Genomic DNA, 16,345 nt, shown 5'->3' on the forward strand with positions numbered 1-16,345 from the left:
AGATTGATAAAGATTATTGAGTAATCACTGGAAAATAACTTGAAGGTTTCGAGGTATTATACAAAAAAACAAGTAATGGAAAAAATACGTTTTTTTTTCTTTTAAAAGTATACAAAAACCCAGATCAAATATATACAAAATACTTTGCCCCTTTTTGAAATAACTAAAAATGAAATCTAAAATAAAATTAACAACATTTTCAACTTAAATAATAAATTTTTAAATTCACTTAAAATGGCCGGATTTTTACAGCCTTTATAAAGATGCATTATATCTTACAAAACTTGTTAGATTGAATGGTGATGGAAATAATGATTCAATAAAATTAATCAGATGGTTTGTGGTTGGTAATTGTATAATTTTTGTAAGTTATAATGCACATTTTCATTTAATTTACCGTCTACGATGCAACTGTTGTGAAACAGAGGTTGCAAACCAGTTAATCTTGCAAAAGTTTTCCAATCAAAATAAAACTTTTGAGCGTACACGGATACGACTTGTAATCAGTATTCAGTAATCAGTTGGTGCAGCAGTGAAAGGTAATTTCTCAATGTATTGAGACTCAGATAAGGAAGACGTCATCAATTATTATCAATACCGCAGGATACAGAGAATATTGGATCCATTTAGAACTCTAGACTGTTCATAGCAGCACAAAAACTGTCTCAGACAGATAGAACATTTATAGGTTTATATGGATTGTCGATAAAAAGCTGTTTGTCCACTTTTTCCACAATTTTGAGGTTCAGTTCTTGATTACTCATATTGAAAAAAATTAAAAATAAACATACAATCAAACAACAACTGCAATGCAACTACGACCGCGGAATCATGGTTACGTACAGCCGATTGCAAACTAGTTTCATTAGAGTCACCAGCTCCGTGCTGTTATACGTTGCCAAACTGTTGCAAGATCAACTTGTTTGCAACCTTTGTTTCAAATCAGTTGCATCATGGGCGGTCGACCTAAAACAATCAAATATTAGAAAAAAAAAATGTCTTATTGCACAAAAAATGTCATATTTATAGAAGAGCGGGTTTTAAAATATTTAATACTAGACTGTCATATGATTAATTGTTTTTTTTTATAAAAAAATAGTGATTATTCATCCAATGCAAATTGGAAGAAATTTCGTTTTCTACTGCAAGAAAGTTTCAATAGTTGATATTACTAAAAGACGTGTGAGACTAAACCACATAAATAAGTTCAACTTAGATATCTGTTGAAAGAAATTCCAGTTATATGAAATATAAATTGAACGAAAAACCACTACAAAATATAAAATAATTTTCCCCTATTGTTGAATTTACTTTGGATTTAACGGCTTAGATTCATGGCGCCGATATTCCACATAACTTATGAAACCGTCTTTATTTTTATCCATATCTGTTAAAACGTCATCGACGAAATTGGAAATTTCTTTATCAGTCAGGGATTTCACCTTATCATCACCAGCTAAAAATATAAATAGTACATTTTATTAAGGCCATTAGAATATATTATTAAAAAGTATATATTAAATTTTAGATTTCGGTTCAGTTAAAAACTTTACTCTTAAATTCTGATTTTCAAACAACTCTGCAAACTTTCTTCTTCAATAATCAAACGAATTTTCCCGAATATTTTCGTATTTTATTCAAACGTAGTTAGAAGTATAAGCAAAAAGCAAGTTATAGGGGAAAAGTAATAACCTAACTAACTGAACAACTTATCTAACATCATTACAATAACTATAGACCAGTGTTTTCCAACCTTAGCCCTTCTAAAATTCTTATGCCTTTCTTATGTATCATACACAATTTTTAATATAAAAGAATTGCTTTGTTCACTCATGAAACTTAAATGATAAGTGGCAACAATTTTCTTACACATTTGGATATGCACATACAATTTGGGTATGTGATTTGTATTTCTTCACAAAGCCATACTCCTTTTATAATCAATAACTCAATAAGTCATGTGACTTTACTAAGAAGAACGTATTTTTTTGCCAAAAATCCATTTTATTCATCAGTGTAATCTTCTTTAGGAGCAAAAAATTCATTCCAATGCTTCTCTAACCTCTCGATATCGTGGTTGTTGAAGGATTTGTCGGGCCAGATCTGGACTATATGGTGGATGAGGAAGCAATTCGAAATGTAATTCGTTCAATTTAACCATCGTTGCCATTGATTTGTGCATCAGCGCACTGTATTGGTGGACCAGTGGTTTTTTCTTCGACATATGAAGCCGTTTTTCGTTGATTTTTGTATTCAAACGATCCAACAAATCTATGTAGTATTCGCTCTTAATCGTCTCTCCCTTTTGAAGTTAGTCGATAAACAATCTTCCATCCCAATATACTGAAGATATAACCTTCCCAGCTGACTTTTGTACCTTTGTACGGTTCAGATGTGGTTCACCAGCCGTAGTCCACTAATATGATGTTTTATGTTTTATTCTTTGTCACATATGGACGCAAAAATTTTTATTTATTACGTGTAAACATGGACCAACACTGCTCTGAATAGATAGAACCAAGTCCGGATAACACACATTGCTGAGCTTGTACAGTATTTTTTTTCATCAAGAAGCAACGATAAATTAACACATGAAATTGTTTTGAAAATAACATAAGTAGCTTCACTTAATAACTGTCACTTTTTATATTTTGAAAGTTGGTACTTCATAAACGTCATATGGATTTGACAATACAGCGCCATCAGTGTGTCAGTCACACGACTTATTGAGTGATTTTATATTAAATAAAGTTCTAACGAACTCTTCATTTTGCAAGAGTTTTTCTTGATACTGCATATTTGATATATCAAACAAAATTCACGAACATTAGCTGTCTCATAATGGAAAGTCAATATATTTTCAAATAAGAAAATATTTTGAATCAGCAGATAGAACATTCAAATGATATTCAATACCAAGTAAAGATGTATCAGTCACTTAATATTTTAGTAGCAAATGAAACTGTTGACGGTTTTGCTAAAAAAACCATTAAAAGTATGTTGGAAATTTAGCACTTTGACAACCTTACCAACTAAACCGTTATGGCTCGATACAAGTTTCAACGAGATGTAGGTATATATACAACGCAGCCATTATACGAGGGTGGTTTCATTTAAAAAAATATAGTTAAATAAACCAAAAAAGCATACTTTCGAAGCACATGAAACTGAAAAGCATTCGAATAATTTTCAAGATAAGCTCAAAACAATAATGAATGAAAAATTCTAGTATTATTGGGAAAATAGGGTGGGGCGGTTTGTTCCAAATTTCTAGTAAATCAAGCGCTGAACGCTTTTTTCATTAGACTTTTCCATTCATTATAGTTTTAAGCTTATTTTACAATTTATTTTCAATTTTATGGTTTCATGTGCTTTAAAAGCGTGGTTTTTAGTTTGTTTATATCTACTAAAAACATTTTTTGAGATGAATAATGACAAATTAATGCGTTGTAGTCTCCTAGCCTGTCTCATTTTTGAAACAATGATCTTCGGAGATAGCCGAAGTTTTTGGTAGTAATATTGTATATGAGGAACAAAGTTGTTGTACCCCTCCCAAATGGTAGATTGTACATTCAATAGAAAAGAGCCACTTGATAGCTAACACTAACCAAAGCCTCAACCTCCAAGAATTTTGATAAAATTCCTAATTTCTAGATTTATAGCACTAGAAAAATTTTTTAAATATTTGGGTCGAGTAAAATTTTAAACTGTTTATTTTTGATGTTGAAAGTTGAAAATTCTTTCAATATCATAACTATTATAATTACAGGGTAACCATAAAAACATAGATTTTTTTTAAAGAGAAATATCAGAAATACCTAAAAAACGATAAACAACAAATTAAAGGATCTGTCATAAATATGGAAACTAAGAAAATAAAGCAGATTGCAGAATTGCGCACTGTTTAACCCCCAAAAAGCAAACCTGTTTTTTCAAAACATTCACGTTCCCCATTTCAACATAATAAATACACATGGAAATTTATTCTATCCACCAATAAAACAAAGAAGTAATTTTCTTATACATGAATTAGTTTCAATAGTTTTCCTCCAATTTATGAATAGCAAACATTCGTCTTTTTCTCAATTATTGTTACATATATAGTAAAAAAATTATAAATATACCTATCAAATTAGATAACAGCATGTTATGATTTCTATGAATTATTTCTTTGTTTCTATTAACGGCACATAGTGTAAAGCGTATACAGATTGCAAGAAATTCTACAATTATTTAGAATAAACCAAAGAAGACATTAGTTAACCAGAGAATCTATACATGAATTGGAACCAAGTCTTTGCCAGCTAATTTATGAGCGCTTTCGTAGTGTTACTGTGGCAAAATTAAACACTAAAGTGTACTAACTCTAATATATTTCCGAGCTTTCGAATACTTATGTATGTATTCATCCTCAGCGAATTAATTAGTTAAAAATTGCGGTGCGTTAAATTTTGTAAATCTTTTAAAAACATTAGATTCATCAACTTCAATATTCAAAAGGACGCTTGGTACAAATATTAAACGTATTGATTCTCTCTCTATCGAGCGTCAATTTGAATATTGAATTTTCAAGTTGATGAATCTAATGTTTTTTAAAAGCACGGGGAAAATATTTGACCACCGAGCCATTTTTTCAAGTCTGGGAACAGGAAATAATTCAAGGGGACTAAATCTGGTGAAAGGGTGCATGAGGTAGCAATTCAAACTTTAATTCATTGATTTTGGCCAATGCAACAACGGATGTGTGAGCTGGTGTATTGTCTTGATGAAATTACACTTTCTTCTTAGCCAAATGTGGCCGTTTTCGCTTGATTTCTTCGCTCAAACGTTGCAATAATACTCGCCGTTGATAGTTTTTTTCTATTTCAAGATAGACAATGAAACTTATCCCACGCTTATCCTCATAAAACCGACGCCAAGGCCTGGAGATGGAACGGTGTTTGTCTTCTTTGAAGCCGATTCTCCCTTTTCCCTCCATTCTTTTGATTGTTTCGGATGTGAAGGGATGGACCTACATTTCATCCATGGTTATGAAACGGCGTAAAAATTCGGCTTTGCCAAACACTCCATGGAAACATCTTCACCGCGCTGTTTTTTTTCCATTGTGAGCACAGCTTTCTCATGTCCAAATTTTCAGTTAATATGGGATGTAGCTCACTTTTTTAAATGCCTAATATGACTTTCAGTCGATGATCATCCAGTACCGCTTTGTGGATTTTATATAATAATTTAATACTTAACAAAGTGGTGTTTTCAAACTTGGAACATATGCTGTATCAATTGTATACTTTCTAATACAGTGGTATTTTTCAAGCAACTCCCGCTATCTCTACGTCAGGCCAGATACTTCTGGGATCATCCTCGTCTATACAGTGATACATTGAGCATGTCTCATCTCATAACTTCAGATTTTAGTCACCAACACATAATAATTCAGCCCAATATGCCTGTATGCACGTTCTCAGATATGGATAATTATAGTTTCGTTTTGGTTTGTAAAATATTTTTCATGTTCCAGTTCTAATTTAGCATTGCTCATTTAGGGTGTCTATTTTTTCCATTGGAGTATGATTAAAATTTCAAAAATGTGGAAAATTCGTGTAATTAGCTCGGTTTTGGAATAGTGACAATTTTTTTTATTGCTGTTCATCCTATGGGTATCAAGGGTGGTTTTTTAATTTTTATGAATACATTTGAAACTTTCCTCTTTATTTGAACCTTTGCACATACTTCATTCCACGTAATACTTCTCTTTACTAGTTCTGCAACTGTATTATAACTAGTTTGCATTCGTTAACCTCTTCTGTCTTCTCTTGGTTGTCCAGGAATATCAGATCTTCTAAATGGGCATATCATTTTCCATTCTTGTGACGTATACGAACTACTCAAACTGTTCCCTCTGTATATTCTTTACTATCAGTTCTACTTTCAACTCCATGCTTATGATTACATTTCTCATTGTATCCTTTTACTTTAAATATTTCATCTCCGTTTCCTGCAATTTGCTCTTGGGCGATTTTATAAGATCCAAGCTTTAATTTCATAAAACATGAAACTCTTATTTTGAAGTAGATACTACAGTTGAATAAAAGGTTATTACAAAATTAAAAACCAAATTTGAACTTGCACTTTTTATGATGCTTGTATTGGGGAAAATAAAACTGCACGTAATTTAAGGATGCTAACACTATCTGGCGATACACGACCTATTATTTCATTGTAAGAATAATGAAATTTATTGATTTACATAAGAAGTTAAAATATTTTTGCAATCTGTATACAGACGAAACTTATTAGGCCAGATACCAGCCGATTTCCCGTGGAATTTTGATAACCAAGGTCGATGTTCTTGAAAACTGATATGGAGGTAGTATTTATAACCTTCTTCAAAATCTACCCTGCGCCAAAGGGTTCTTTTGCCCTTGGAGATAAAAATTTATTTTATCAAAATGATCTTGTAGGTAGATAGATTGACTAATTCTTACTCTACAAAGCTTTTTTCTAAAGTTGGTACTTTTAGAGTTATTAACGATTAAAACTGTTCATATTTTTTACCGTTTATCATGAATAACCTTAAAAAGTTTTCATTTTCTCAGCAAAATCATTGAGAACCAAAATATAGCTAATAAAAAAACAAAGAAATTCCTTTTTCTAGGTCTTCTGTAAATTCAATATTGTTATTACTCTTGAAGGATGGCTATTTTTGGGGAACCCCGAAATTGAAAACCTTTAACCTCAAATAACTTGAAATTGATGCAATTTTTGGAAAAAGCTCTAGAGATCTTTTTCAAAGTACATAGAAAAATCTTTAAAATTACTCAAAAGTCTTTTGCATAAGAGTTGACTGAATTATAACAAAAAAGTTTTCTTATTTTTTCTTTTTTGGAAAAATTTAGTAACTATACTCTCGCTTTACCACCCTAGTTGTAATTAATCGTATTCCACTTGCAATCAACTTTATTTATGTATTATTGATATGAATCATGTGCTTTGACCGGTTTTAGATGTTTATTTTAGAAAAAAGAATAGATTAAATTGAACACTGCATTTCCGTAATCTTGAAAGAAAAAATGAATATTTCTTGTATAAACTATTCAAGTCATGAGAAAATGTTTCAAATATTAATTGTAGGGTTTTTCTTGCCCAAAATTTTGAGCTTTTGAAAATCTATGTATCATAAAAATTGAAGGAGATACATTAGTTTGCATTCGCGTACTAAATGTGGCTTATGTAACCCCTTTGAGCTGCATCTTTTTCGAAGCCGGGGTTTGAAAAAAGTTTTAATTGATATGAAGTTGAATTACTTGAAATCCCCTACAAAATGTTTATTAAAAAAAATTCTAGCTTGAAAATTGAACGAGTTATTTTGGAAAAACCAACTGCTCTTTTTAAAATTTTGGAGCATTGGAAAAAGAGAAGAGAAGGGGAAGAAGATACTCGTGATGATGAAATATAATTATTCAAAATTGTTTTTTATATTATTTACTAAATAAATTTTTTTTATTGATTTTAAAAATATTCAGAAAAATTCATAAGGGTTGATATATTGAAAAATACTGACGGAATATTTTGAATTCAATATAAATACACTTTTTACTAATTTTTAACGATAAAAGAATCGTTGAGGTTATTTTTCAACTTTTCATATGATTAGGGGATGATTTTGAGTTGTTGCATGAATCTGATTGATCATAGAATGTCAACAGTTTTACGAATAATATATTTAAACTTCATTTTACTCAAACACGCCTAAAATCTGAGATTTTAAATTGCAATAAGAAGTAGTTTACACCCTCCAAAATATAAAAAGCCCGGTTCGACACAGGGAATATTTTGTATGGATAAGTAGAGCTTAAATTCAAATTTTCCTGAAAATCGAGATTATAATAAGTGTCTTGTTTGAGAATATCAATAGTTCTACGAATAATTCATTTAAACTGTATTTTACTCAAATACATGCTAAGCTCGAAGATAAGATATAAGATATATAAGATAAGTTTTTTACGATAAGTTTTCACCACTTAAAAATAAAAGGCACCCTTTGGCATAGGGTTTATTATGAATAAGGTTGTAAGTAGAGCTAAAATCGACGTTGATTAACAAAATTCCACAGTTTTAACGTTGGTTCCTTGCCTATATTACTATTAAGTGTCATCACCAAAAGTGGTTAATGAAAAGTCTTCAATCAGCCCACTGAAAATCAAATTTTATTACTAATGACAATTTTTCAATCAAAACAATGTGGAAATAATATAACAGTTTTTAAGAGCTAACACCAAGTTGGTAATGACACTGTATATCAATTGAAATAGAACAGCAATATCTCATTACATTAGTAGTAGTAGTAATGGGGATAAATAACATTTTTCTACGTCCGTTATAATCACGTTTTTTTTTCATTCATTTGCAATAAAAAATATGTAATTTATGAATCGGTCAAAAAGCGTGATAAAAAGAACCGTAGCAGTTCATTTTTTCACGCTTTTGCGTTAAAAAAGTGCCGTAACGTGTCATTTTTTAACGCAATTATAAAATTGTTTATATTCATTCAAGAAAATCTGTTATGTGTCTAATTAAAAGGAGTGTAGTGTTATTATTAGCGATAGAGAGTAATAGTGAAGAAAGGTTAAACTGCACATCAGAAATATATTTCTTTTATTGAGTGGCGTACTAAAAAAAGGCATAAACACCTTCACAGAAAGAGCGTTACTAGCTTACTTTGAAACTAAATCCAAAATGTGGAAGTTTTCAACACTTTAGTTGACTTATTCAAAACTGAAAGGCACCCTAATAATAAATAACGACGTAGACATCAGTAAATACTCGAAACTCATTGCAGATTTGAAAAATAAATCGGTTGGCTATAGATCGAAAAAATCTAAAATATTTGCCCGTGAAGAAATTAATAACTTTCTGTTGTTGCAAGCTCCAGACAATCATTATCTCATGCATAAGTTAGTACAGCAAAAAATTTTAATGTAAGCTTAGATATTATTTGTAACATCTTTCAGGTTGCTTCAATATAACGATATTAATAATACCGGAAATGTTTTAATTATCACAGTACCTGATACAAAAACTCATGTTCAACGTCGATTTACTGTTATTGGTGAAATATCTGACAAAAGGTAAAAAGATTTATAAAAAAATGTAAAGACTAATGACCCACAAATGTCAAAACGGATCATTTCTTCTAGCTGTATAGAAATCTTCTTTGGGTGCTCTCTTCTAACGAGGATTGGCGATAACCCCAGCAAAGTAATTTCTTTCTCTAGCCCTTCTTATCAGTGTCTGAGAGTCTAAGCCGGTTTACTCGCGATTATTCTTTAGCCATGAAGCCTGTCGACTGCCAGGACCACGTTTTCCCTTGATTTTCCCTTCGATCAGAAGTTGCAAAAGTTTTTATTTGTCATTTCTATATGTATATGTGTCCCAGATACGAGTTTTTTCGAGTTTTTATTATTTCTATAAGTCCCTGATGTTGCCTATTCTTTGCGTTACTTCTTCGTTACTGATATGAGCGGTCCGGGGAATTCTTATCATCCTCCGAAAGATCCACATTTCGAAACTCTCTAAGCGCCTTGAGTCCAAACCTCCGTTCCGTATAATAAGGTGCTGTATACATAGCATTTCAAATATATTTGAATATACCTAATCCAAAAAACTACACTGGCCATACATTTCGACGCTCTTCAGCGCCTCTATTAGTGGATTCAACTAAAGAAACATGGTGGGTGGAATCCAACACAGTTGCGGAGGGTTACGTAGACAACTCAATAGAAATGTTATTTCTTTGAACTCGTCAAATGTTGCCAATTCAAGTACCAATAGTAATGTTTCTTCTTCACTTCAAATTAATAATGATCAAAGTTGTACTTTTAATATTACTATTAAAAAATGAAAATTGATAAAAGTTTTGTCAATATTTTTCAAGTCTACGGACGTAGAAAAATTTTTGTATGAAACTGGTGAGTAAAGTAACTTTTTTTACGAGAAGGACAGTTTGATAGCAATTTCTAAGAGTACTCTACTCATTTGTTGCATAAATAACTAGTAAATATTATCAATTGAATAAATAAAACTGGTTATTATTAAAGGTAAAAATTCCATGAAAAACCCCAATACAGTAGAATTCTAATAGTATTATATATTATCGCAAACAATATAATCAACTGTTATTTTAAGATATTGTTATCAATCTTTTTAATTGCTAATAATATCTAATGAATGCGATATCAAAATAAATTGATTCCACTGTATAAACTACTTAAAAATGTAATGCTGAGCTTGCCATTAAATAAAAATTTAAGCAAACAAATGACATACATTAAGCTTGCGGCTTAGCCTGACCACCGGCAGCTTTTTGTTGGGCTCTAATGAATTCCGGATAATCGATGTAACCATCTTTGTTGGCGTCATCAACGTTTAATATTGGGTCTATTAAATTGACCAGTTCGTCGTCTTGGAATATTTTCGCCTCGTGATCATCGTGGTCTTTGTTGCCTTGTTCTGAATAGCGAATTTATATAGTACTCTCATCAAAATATAAGTGATCATATATAAATATATATATATATATATATATATATATATATATATATATATATATAGAATATGGCTTGAACATTTTATTATGGATATTGATGTTTTGGGAAACTTAATGACGTTAAAAATGTTTTCATAGTTAATAAATGAGAAAATAATTGTTTCTATCGAAATTGATAACACTTGGGACTAATTACTTTTCCATAATTCAATATTAATGACCTTTAACGAGAAAGGTACCTTAAAAAGATTATAATGATAAAACACTAATAGATGCACTTTTGTCTCAATCTGCAGAAACCAAAATGAGTCATTTCAACTAAAATGTGTAATTAGCAAAGCCGACCCATTTATAATTTGGTGTAACTCTGAGAAATTTTTCTCTAGAGTCTCAAAGAACAAAATTTACAGGAGTTTATTTTTACAAGCGCTTGTTTCCACCTATTTAAATGAAAACATTTAAAAATCGATATTTTCAAGATTTATCAACTTTTGCTGTAAAATTTGTCTATTAGAAGATATCTGTATGATCAAGACGGAATTCACAATGGGGACGATTCAAGCTTCAAAGAAGAAAACTTTGCTTGAAGTTTTGAAATTAAAAAAAATCTCAAATTTCAGGTTATGAAACAAACAAACAGCAAACATCAACTCATTTTTTTCCCTAAATAACTAGTAGTTTTTATCTCAATTTTTGTCTATGAAAATTCCATCTTATCGATAGAATTTGTAAAAACTTTGCTGTAGAAAAAGGCTCGTACATGTACTAAACAGGAAAATAACAAAACAAGTGATATAGTCATTTAGTTGAAGGTAAGAACAGTAGATTCTGTGAGTATCAGATTTTTATCTCACAGTCAACACGTTCGTTTCATAACCTGAAATTTGAGATTTTTTTGCTATGAAACGTGGGCTGTTTTAAGTCAACTTGTGGCTGGATTTTCTCTGTGATATGTATACTTAATTGAGTTTTTAATTCTCAACACTTAAGACGCTAGAGTCGATTGAAATTCACGAAAAATGACTTAAAAACCCTCATTTTCAGCACGCTGCTATTATTCAAAAGGGATCTCCGAGCCAATTATCTTCATTTGTACTTAAACTACTGTGAATTATGTCTTCATCATTACATATATCTTCTAGCTGAAAAATTTTACAGCAAAAGATGAAATAGCTTGAAAATATCGATTGATTTTTAAGTCTTCATTTAAATAGCCTGAAACAATCAAATTCGTGTAAATTTAATTTTTTGGGACCCTAAAGACGACTTTTTCAAAGTTACACCGAAATCTAAAATGAGTCAGCAACAATTTTTTTATTTTCAGACGATTTTGTATGGAATGACTCTAATTCTATGTCCTCATTTAAAAGCATACCATACAATTTTATCGTACCAGAAGAAGACAAGATAATTACCATTCTGAGGCAGTACATATTTTAAACTCAATTATGAGCATCTATTAAACAGTCTGTATACTCAATTCAAAAGGCAAGTTAATTCTCAATGTATTAAATCTTCTTGCCTTATTGTACACAGACATCTTCATCTGCTTCCTAATTTTATTGATTAAGAATCATTTCTACTGAATGATGAACAACTTATAGCTACTACTCAGCAATTATCTTGATCTCCAATTTCACAACCAAATAGATTTTGTGTAAAATGAATTAGAACGTTTTCACACTTGAATATTTGATATACTATTGAATCTGATAACTGACTCTCAAAAGATAACTGAAAGATGGACCAGCTGCTGAATCAGAACACCCCCATTTCAATTGGGACAACCAGAGCAGTGATCAAATGGACCCTCCGACAAGAGAGGAAATCTTTGGCGACATCATAAAGCTGAAAAACAACAAGTACCCCCGGGATAGATGACAATTCAACATGATGTTACGAAATATATTCAATATGCAACATTTTAAATGTCAAGCCAGATTTCTAATTTAATGTTTTAAGAATATGTTGCTTTTTTTACAAAAAATTGATAAGTAGCACTAGTTGATCACCAAAATTTTGGTTATCGTTAGAATATTGTAAAAATTATATGAGTGTGAAAACTATTTTCTATTTCTGGAAAATTGAAACAATTCTATTAAGTCTACATTATTATGGTTTATCAGAACATAATTAATTTTTCAAAGCAACTGCTTTTTAATTTTTATTATAACAAAAATGCCACTAAATATCTATTACTGCATTAAATAAAAAAAAACGATAAGAGTTTTCAATTGGAGCACATTTTGAATCTAAAAATATTTAAATATACATGTTACAATGAAGTGTTTTCTAAATTTTAAATATTTGAAAAAACATTGATTTAGGCTGAAAAGTATTAATATTGGAATAATAAGATATAAAATGAAAAATTTATTGAAGTGCCTTTATTACAGAAAACTATATAAAATTGGATAAGACCCAAAAGTTGTAAATTTATGGCTATTCATTATGCAAAGCCGCACTAATATTTGTAATACCTGGCATTTTTCTTATAGTTCAAAGAGAAATTTGGATTTTATGAAATTATTTGATTTTAATCCAGGTATTTATAGTGAGCACACTGTTTACACCACCACTACACCAATAATCTCAACAACCTCAGAGACTGAGGGTAAACTAAAACCTAATGACTTGACTTACCTGTTTTATACCAGCAATAAACCTTTTCCCATGAAAATTAATTCCATAAGGGAAACCTGCTTGGCGGTAATCTTCACATTTATTCCTCGACTACTAAACTATAGTGGGCTGTAAGGAATTGACCCTTTGTCCCTATTTAAACTTTTATTACAGTTAGCAATTTCAATATTTTCAAATGCATCCAACAATTTATTATTATTAATGTATCCATTCTATAGTTTATAGTCAAAGAATAAACGTGAAGATTCCTACCAAGGAGGTTTTCCCGCTGGAATTAATTTTCGTGGGATTCTTCGAATATATTCCTTAACTACTAAACCATCCCAAGGGGTATACATCGGGTATGTTCTTTGTACTAAACTATAGAGTTAAACTGTTCTTACAGCTCACTCTATAGTTTGGTAGTTAAGGAATAAATGTGAAGATTCCCGCCAAGGAGGTTTTCCCGCTGAAATTAATTTTCAGAGAAGGTTTAAAGGTGGGAAAATTTAGTATAAAACAGGTAAGTCAAGTCATTAGATTTTTGTTATCGGAGCAGTGTGTTCAGTATGAATATCAGTATATTTGGTTTACATTGTTGTATCATTATTGGGTTTGAAATTTTAATATGATGGGACTGTTAAATGTTGTTCATAAATCTACTAAGTGGAACAAAATATATCAATCCAGAGATACATATATTACATTTTATTTATTACTTGATATTATCTAGTTCAATTTCACTTTTACTACTATATTGCAAATCATAAGTTTTTTATGGGGTCTGAACTATTAATATTTATATACATATGTACATACATCCATATGAGTTCTCAATGTTTTTCAATTGTGAATAGTTTCTTCAGTTCCATTTTTAACTTCCATCTTTATCAACTCGAGCAATGAAAATTTTATACATTATCAGAAGTAACTGATTTTTTTTTCATGAAATGAAATAATTGATATTACATGATACATGACAATAATTGTAGCACATTTGCTTCATAATTTCAATTTTTTAGATATTGACCCAAAATGAACTCCAAATTATAAACAAATTACCAAGAAGCAACAATTGAATATTACTTAAAATATGACTTACCGTGCCAATGTATCAGTGATTTGATCAGTTCACAACCATCCAACTTGTTATTGTTATCAGCGTCGTGCATTTTGAAATAGTGAAATTGTAATTCTTGTTCAGTCATTTTACTCGTATCAATTGGCACATCCATATGTTCTTGTATATGCCTGATAAGAAAAGTTTTACATCATATTAAGTATAGATTTCACAATTGAATGAATATTTAAAAGTTTTTAATCAAATGTGATTATTAAGAGAACAAAAGGTTGTAACTAGTGATGTATGTATAATAATAAGAGAGGGAAAATTCATGAGAAACAGATCACTTTTGTTAGATTTTTAGAAACGTTTCCAATTATTCTATATAGAGCTAACATATATCTATACAGAATTAATTTAAAAATAGACTGTTATGCCAAAAACATCGATGCTGTGCGTAAACTGAAATTGCAAGATCGTCCTGTGACATACCGTAAGATTGAGGCATACTTGGACATTAGCTACACTTGCATAGATTCAATATTGCATAAACATTTGACTGTAAAAAATTTTTTTCACATTAGATATTGCATAATTTCATTATTAGTCAAAAGAAGCTCGTGTCGATTGGTGCAAACAACTGATGAAAAAATTTGTAATTTGTTAACAAACGAAGCACTTAGAAGCATATAGTTGCCTGTTTTTTCAGAATAACTGGACATGTCACCACTGTTCCATTAGAGCAATGTAAAACGTCAAGTATGAATGATACAAGAGTATTTTGATTCCAGAAGTGTTTGCAAAAAGCCAGCGAAACCAATCCAGAAGACGAATCAGTCTCCACCACGTCTATGCGAGCTTTCACACATCAGTTAAACAAAAACGTTTTTGAACAGTCAAAACATCAAATTGATGTGTCATTTGCCATAAAGTCCTTATTTGGGACCCAATTGTCTTCTTATTCCCGCAAATCAATAATAAATTGCAAGGTCAACGTTTTTTTACACCTGAAGAAGCAGTTGATGCATTCAAATCAATTTTTAGGAGGTACATCAATCGGAGTGGTAAAAATGCTTTGACCATTGTGTATTCATTTTAATGGAAAATATTTTGAAAAATACAAAAGTCATATACAATTATAAATATTTGTTTTTATTTGTCTCTCTCAAGATTTGAGTAGTAACCCTTGTATGTCATTTTTTTTTAAAATTATCTATGTTTGATATCCCCACAGAATGTTTTTCATACTTACTCCTATGATCGCTTCTGTCAAATAGAGTATTATATTGGTTTTTGTTTCATTTCAATCAATACTGATACTTACTGAGCTTCTTGGGCAACATTAGCTGCATTTAGCACTTTTTTGGGACCCGAATTATGATGATGACCTCTTTGATTGTCAGTGCCTCCCTGGTGAGCAGGAACCTGATGTTGTTGAGGTACTTGTTGAAACTGTTGTTGGGGTATTTGACGATTTTCTTGTTGATGTACTTGTTGGTATTGTTGCTGTGGTACTTGCTGTTGATACTGTTGTTGGGGTACTTGTTGATACTGTTGCTGTGGTATTTGCTGTTGATACTGTTGTTGTGGTACTTGTTGATACTGTTGAGGTGGTTGCTTGAAAAAACAAATTTAAAATAAAAATAATTCAAATAATCTACATCGTTTTTTGAAAAACTTACAATTTGAATAAACTGATTCAAGTGGTGAAAAGTAAACAAATAATTATATGTAGATTCTACAGTCCTTAAAAAATAGTTCGTATTATTAATTACATTGAAAATAATACTTGTAATAGAAAATAAAAACACAGTGTCCAATATTGGTTAAGATATAATTGAATACATATGGAATAAATACCTGATATCGTTGAGGTGGTACTCCAGGAGCCACTTGAGCACTAACAGAGAGCAGAAAAATACTATAAAATGTTAGTAAAATATAGTAATATACCATGTTGATTTCGTAATTCAAATATTAATTAAAATCTTAGAAATACAAACACTGCATGTTCAAATATACCCTCGGTGTAAAAACCACGTAATTGACAAGTAGACAATCGCAAACACCGGATTGTCACTCTTCGTTTTCATTTCATAAATTATATTGTTTGA

At 30.6% G+C, this 16,345-nt stretch overlaps 1 protein-coding gene across 2 annotated transcripts; it reads right to left on the reverse strand.

Moving 5' to 3' along the window:
- Window positions 1-76: 76 nt before the first annotated feature.
- LOC130453290 (cAMP-dependent protein kinase catalytic subunit-like) lies at window positions 77-16,322 on the reverse strand. 2 transcript variants are annotated; one of them, XM_056792945.1, is made up of 4 exons: window positions 16,092-16,322; window positions 15,556-15,848; window positions 14,271-14,419; window positions 77-1,456 (listed from the first exon to the last, which is right to left on the reverse strand). In XM_056792945.1, the coding sequence occupies exons 1-4, from the start codon at window positions 16,185-16,187 to the stop codon at window positions 1,308-1,310; spliced, it is 687 nt and encodes a 228-aa protein (XP_056648923.1). In that variant the 5' UTR covers window positions 16,188-16,322; the 3' UTR covers window positions 77-1,307. The 2 variants fall into 2 exon arrangements, with proteins under 2 accessions (XP_056648923.1, XP_056648922.1); XM_056792944.1 differs by lacking the exon at window positions 77-1,456 and adding an exon at window positions 10,328-10,509 and having other exon boundaries at window positions 16,092-16,288.
- Between the last annotated feature and the right edge of the window lie 23 nt (window positions 16,323-16,345).

This window comes from Diorhabda sublineata, chromosome 2 (assembly GCF_026230105.1).
Source record: "Diorhabda sublineata isolate icDioSubl1.1 chromosome 2, icDioSubl1.1, whole genome shotgun sequence".
Taxonomy (NCBI): Eukaryota; Metazoa; Arthropoda; class Insecta; order Coleoptera; family Chrysomelidae; genus Diorhabda; species Diorhabda sublineata.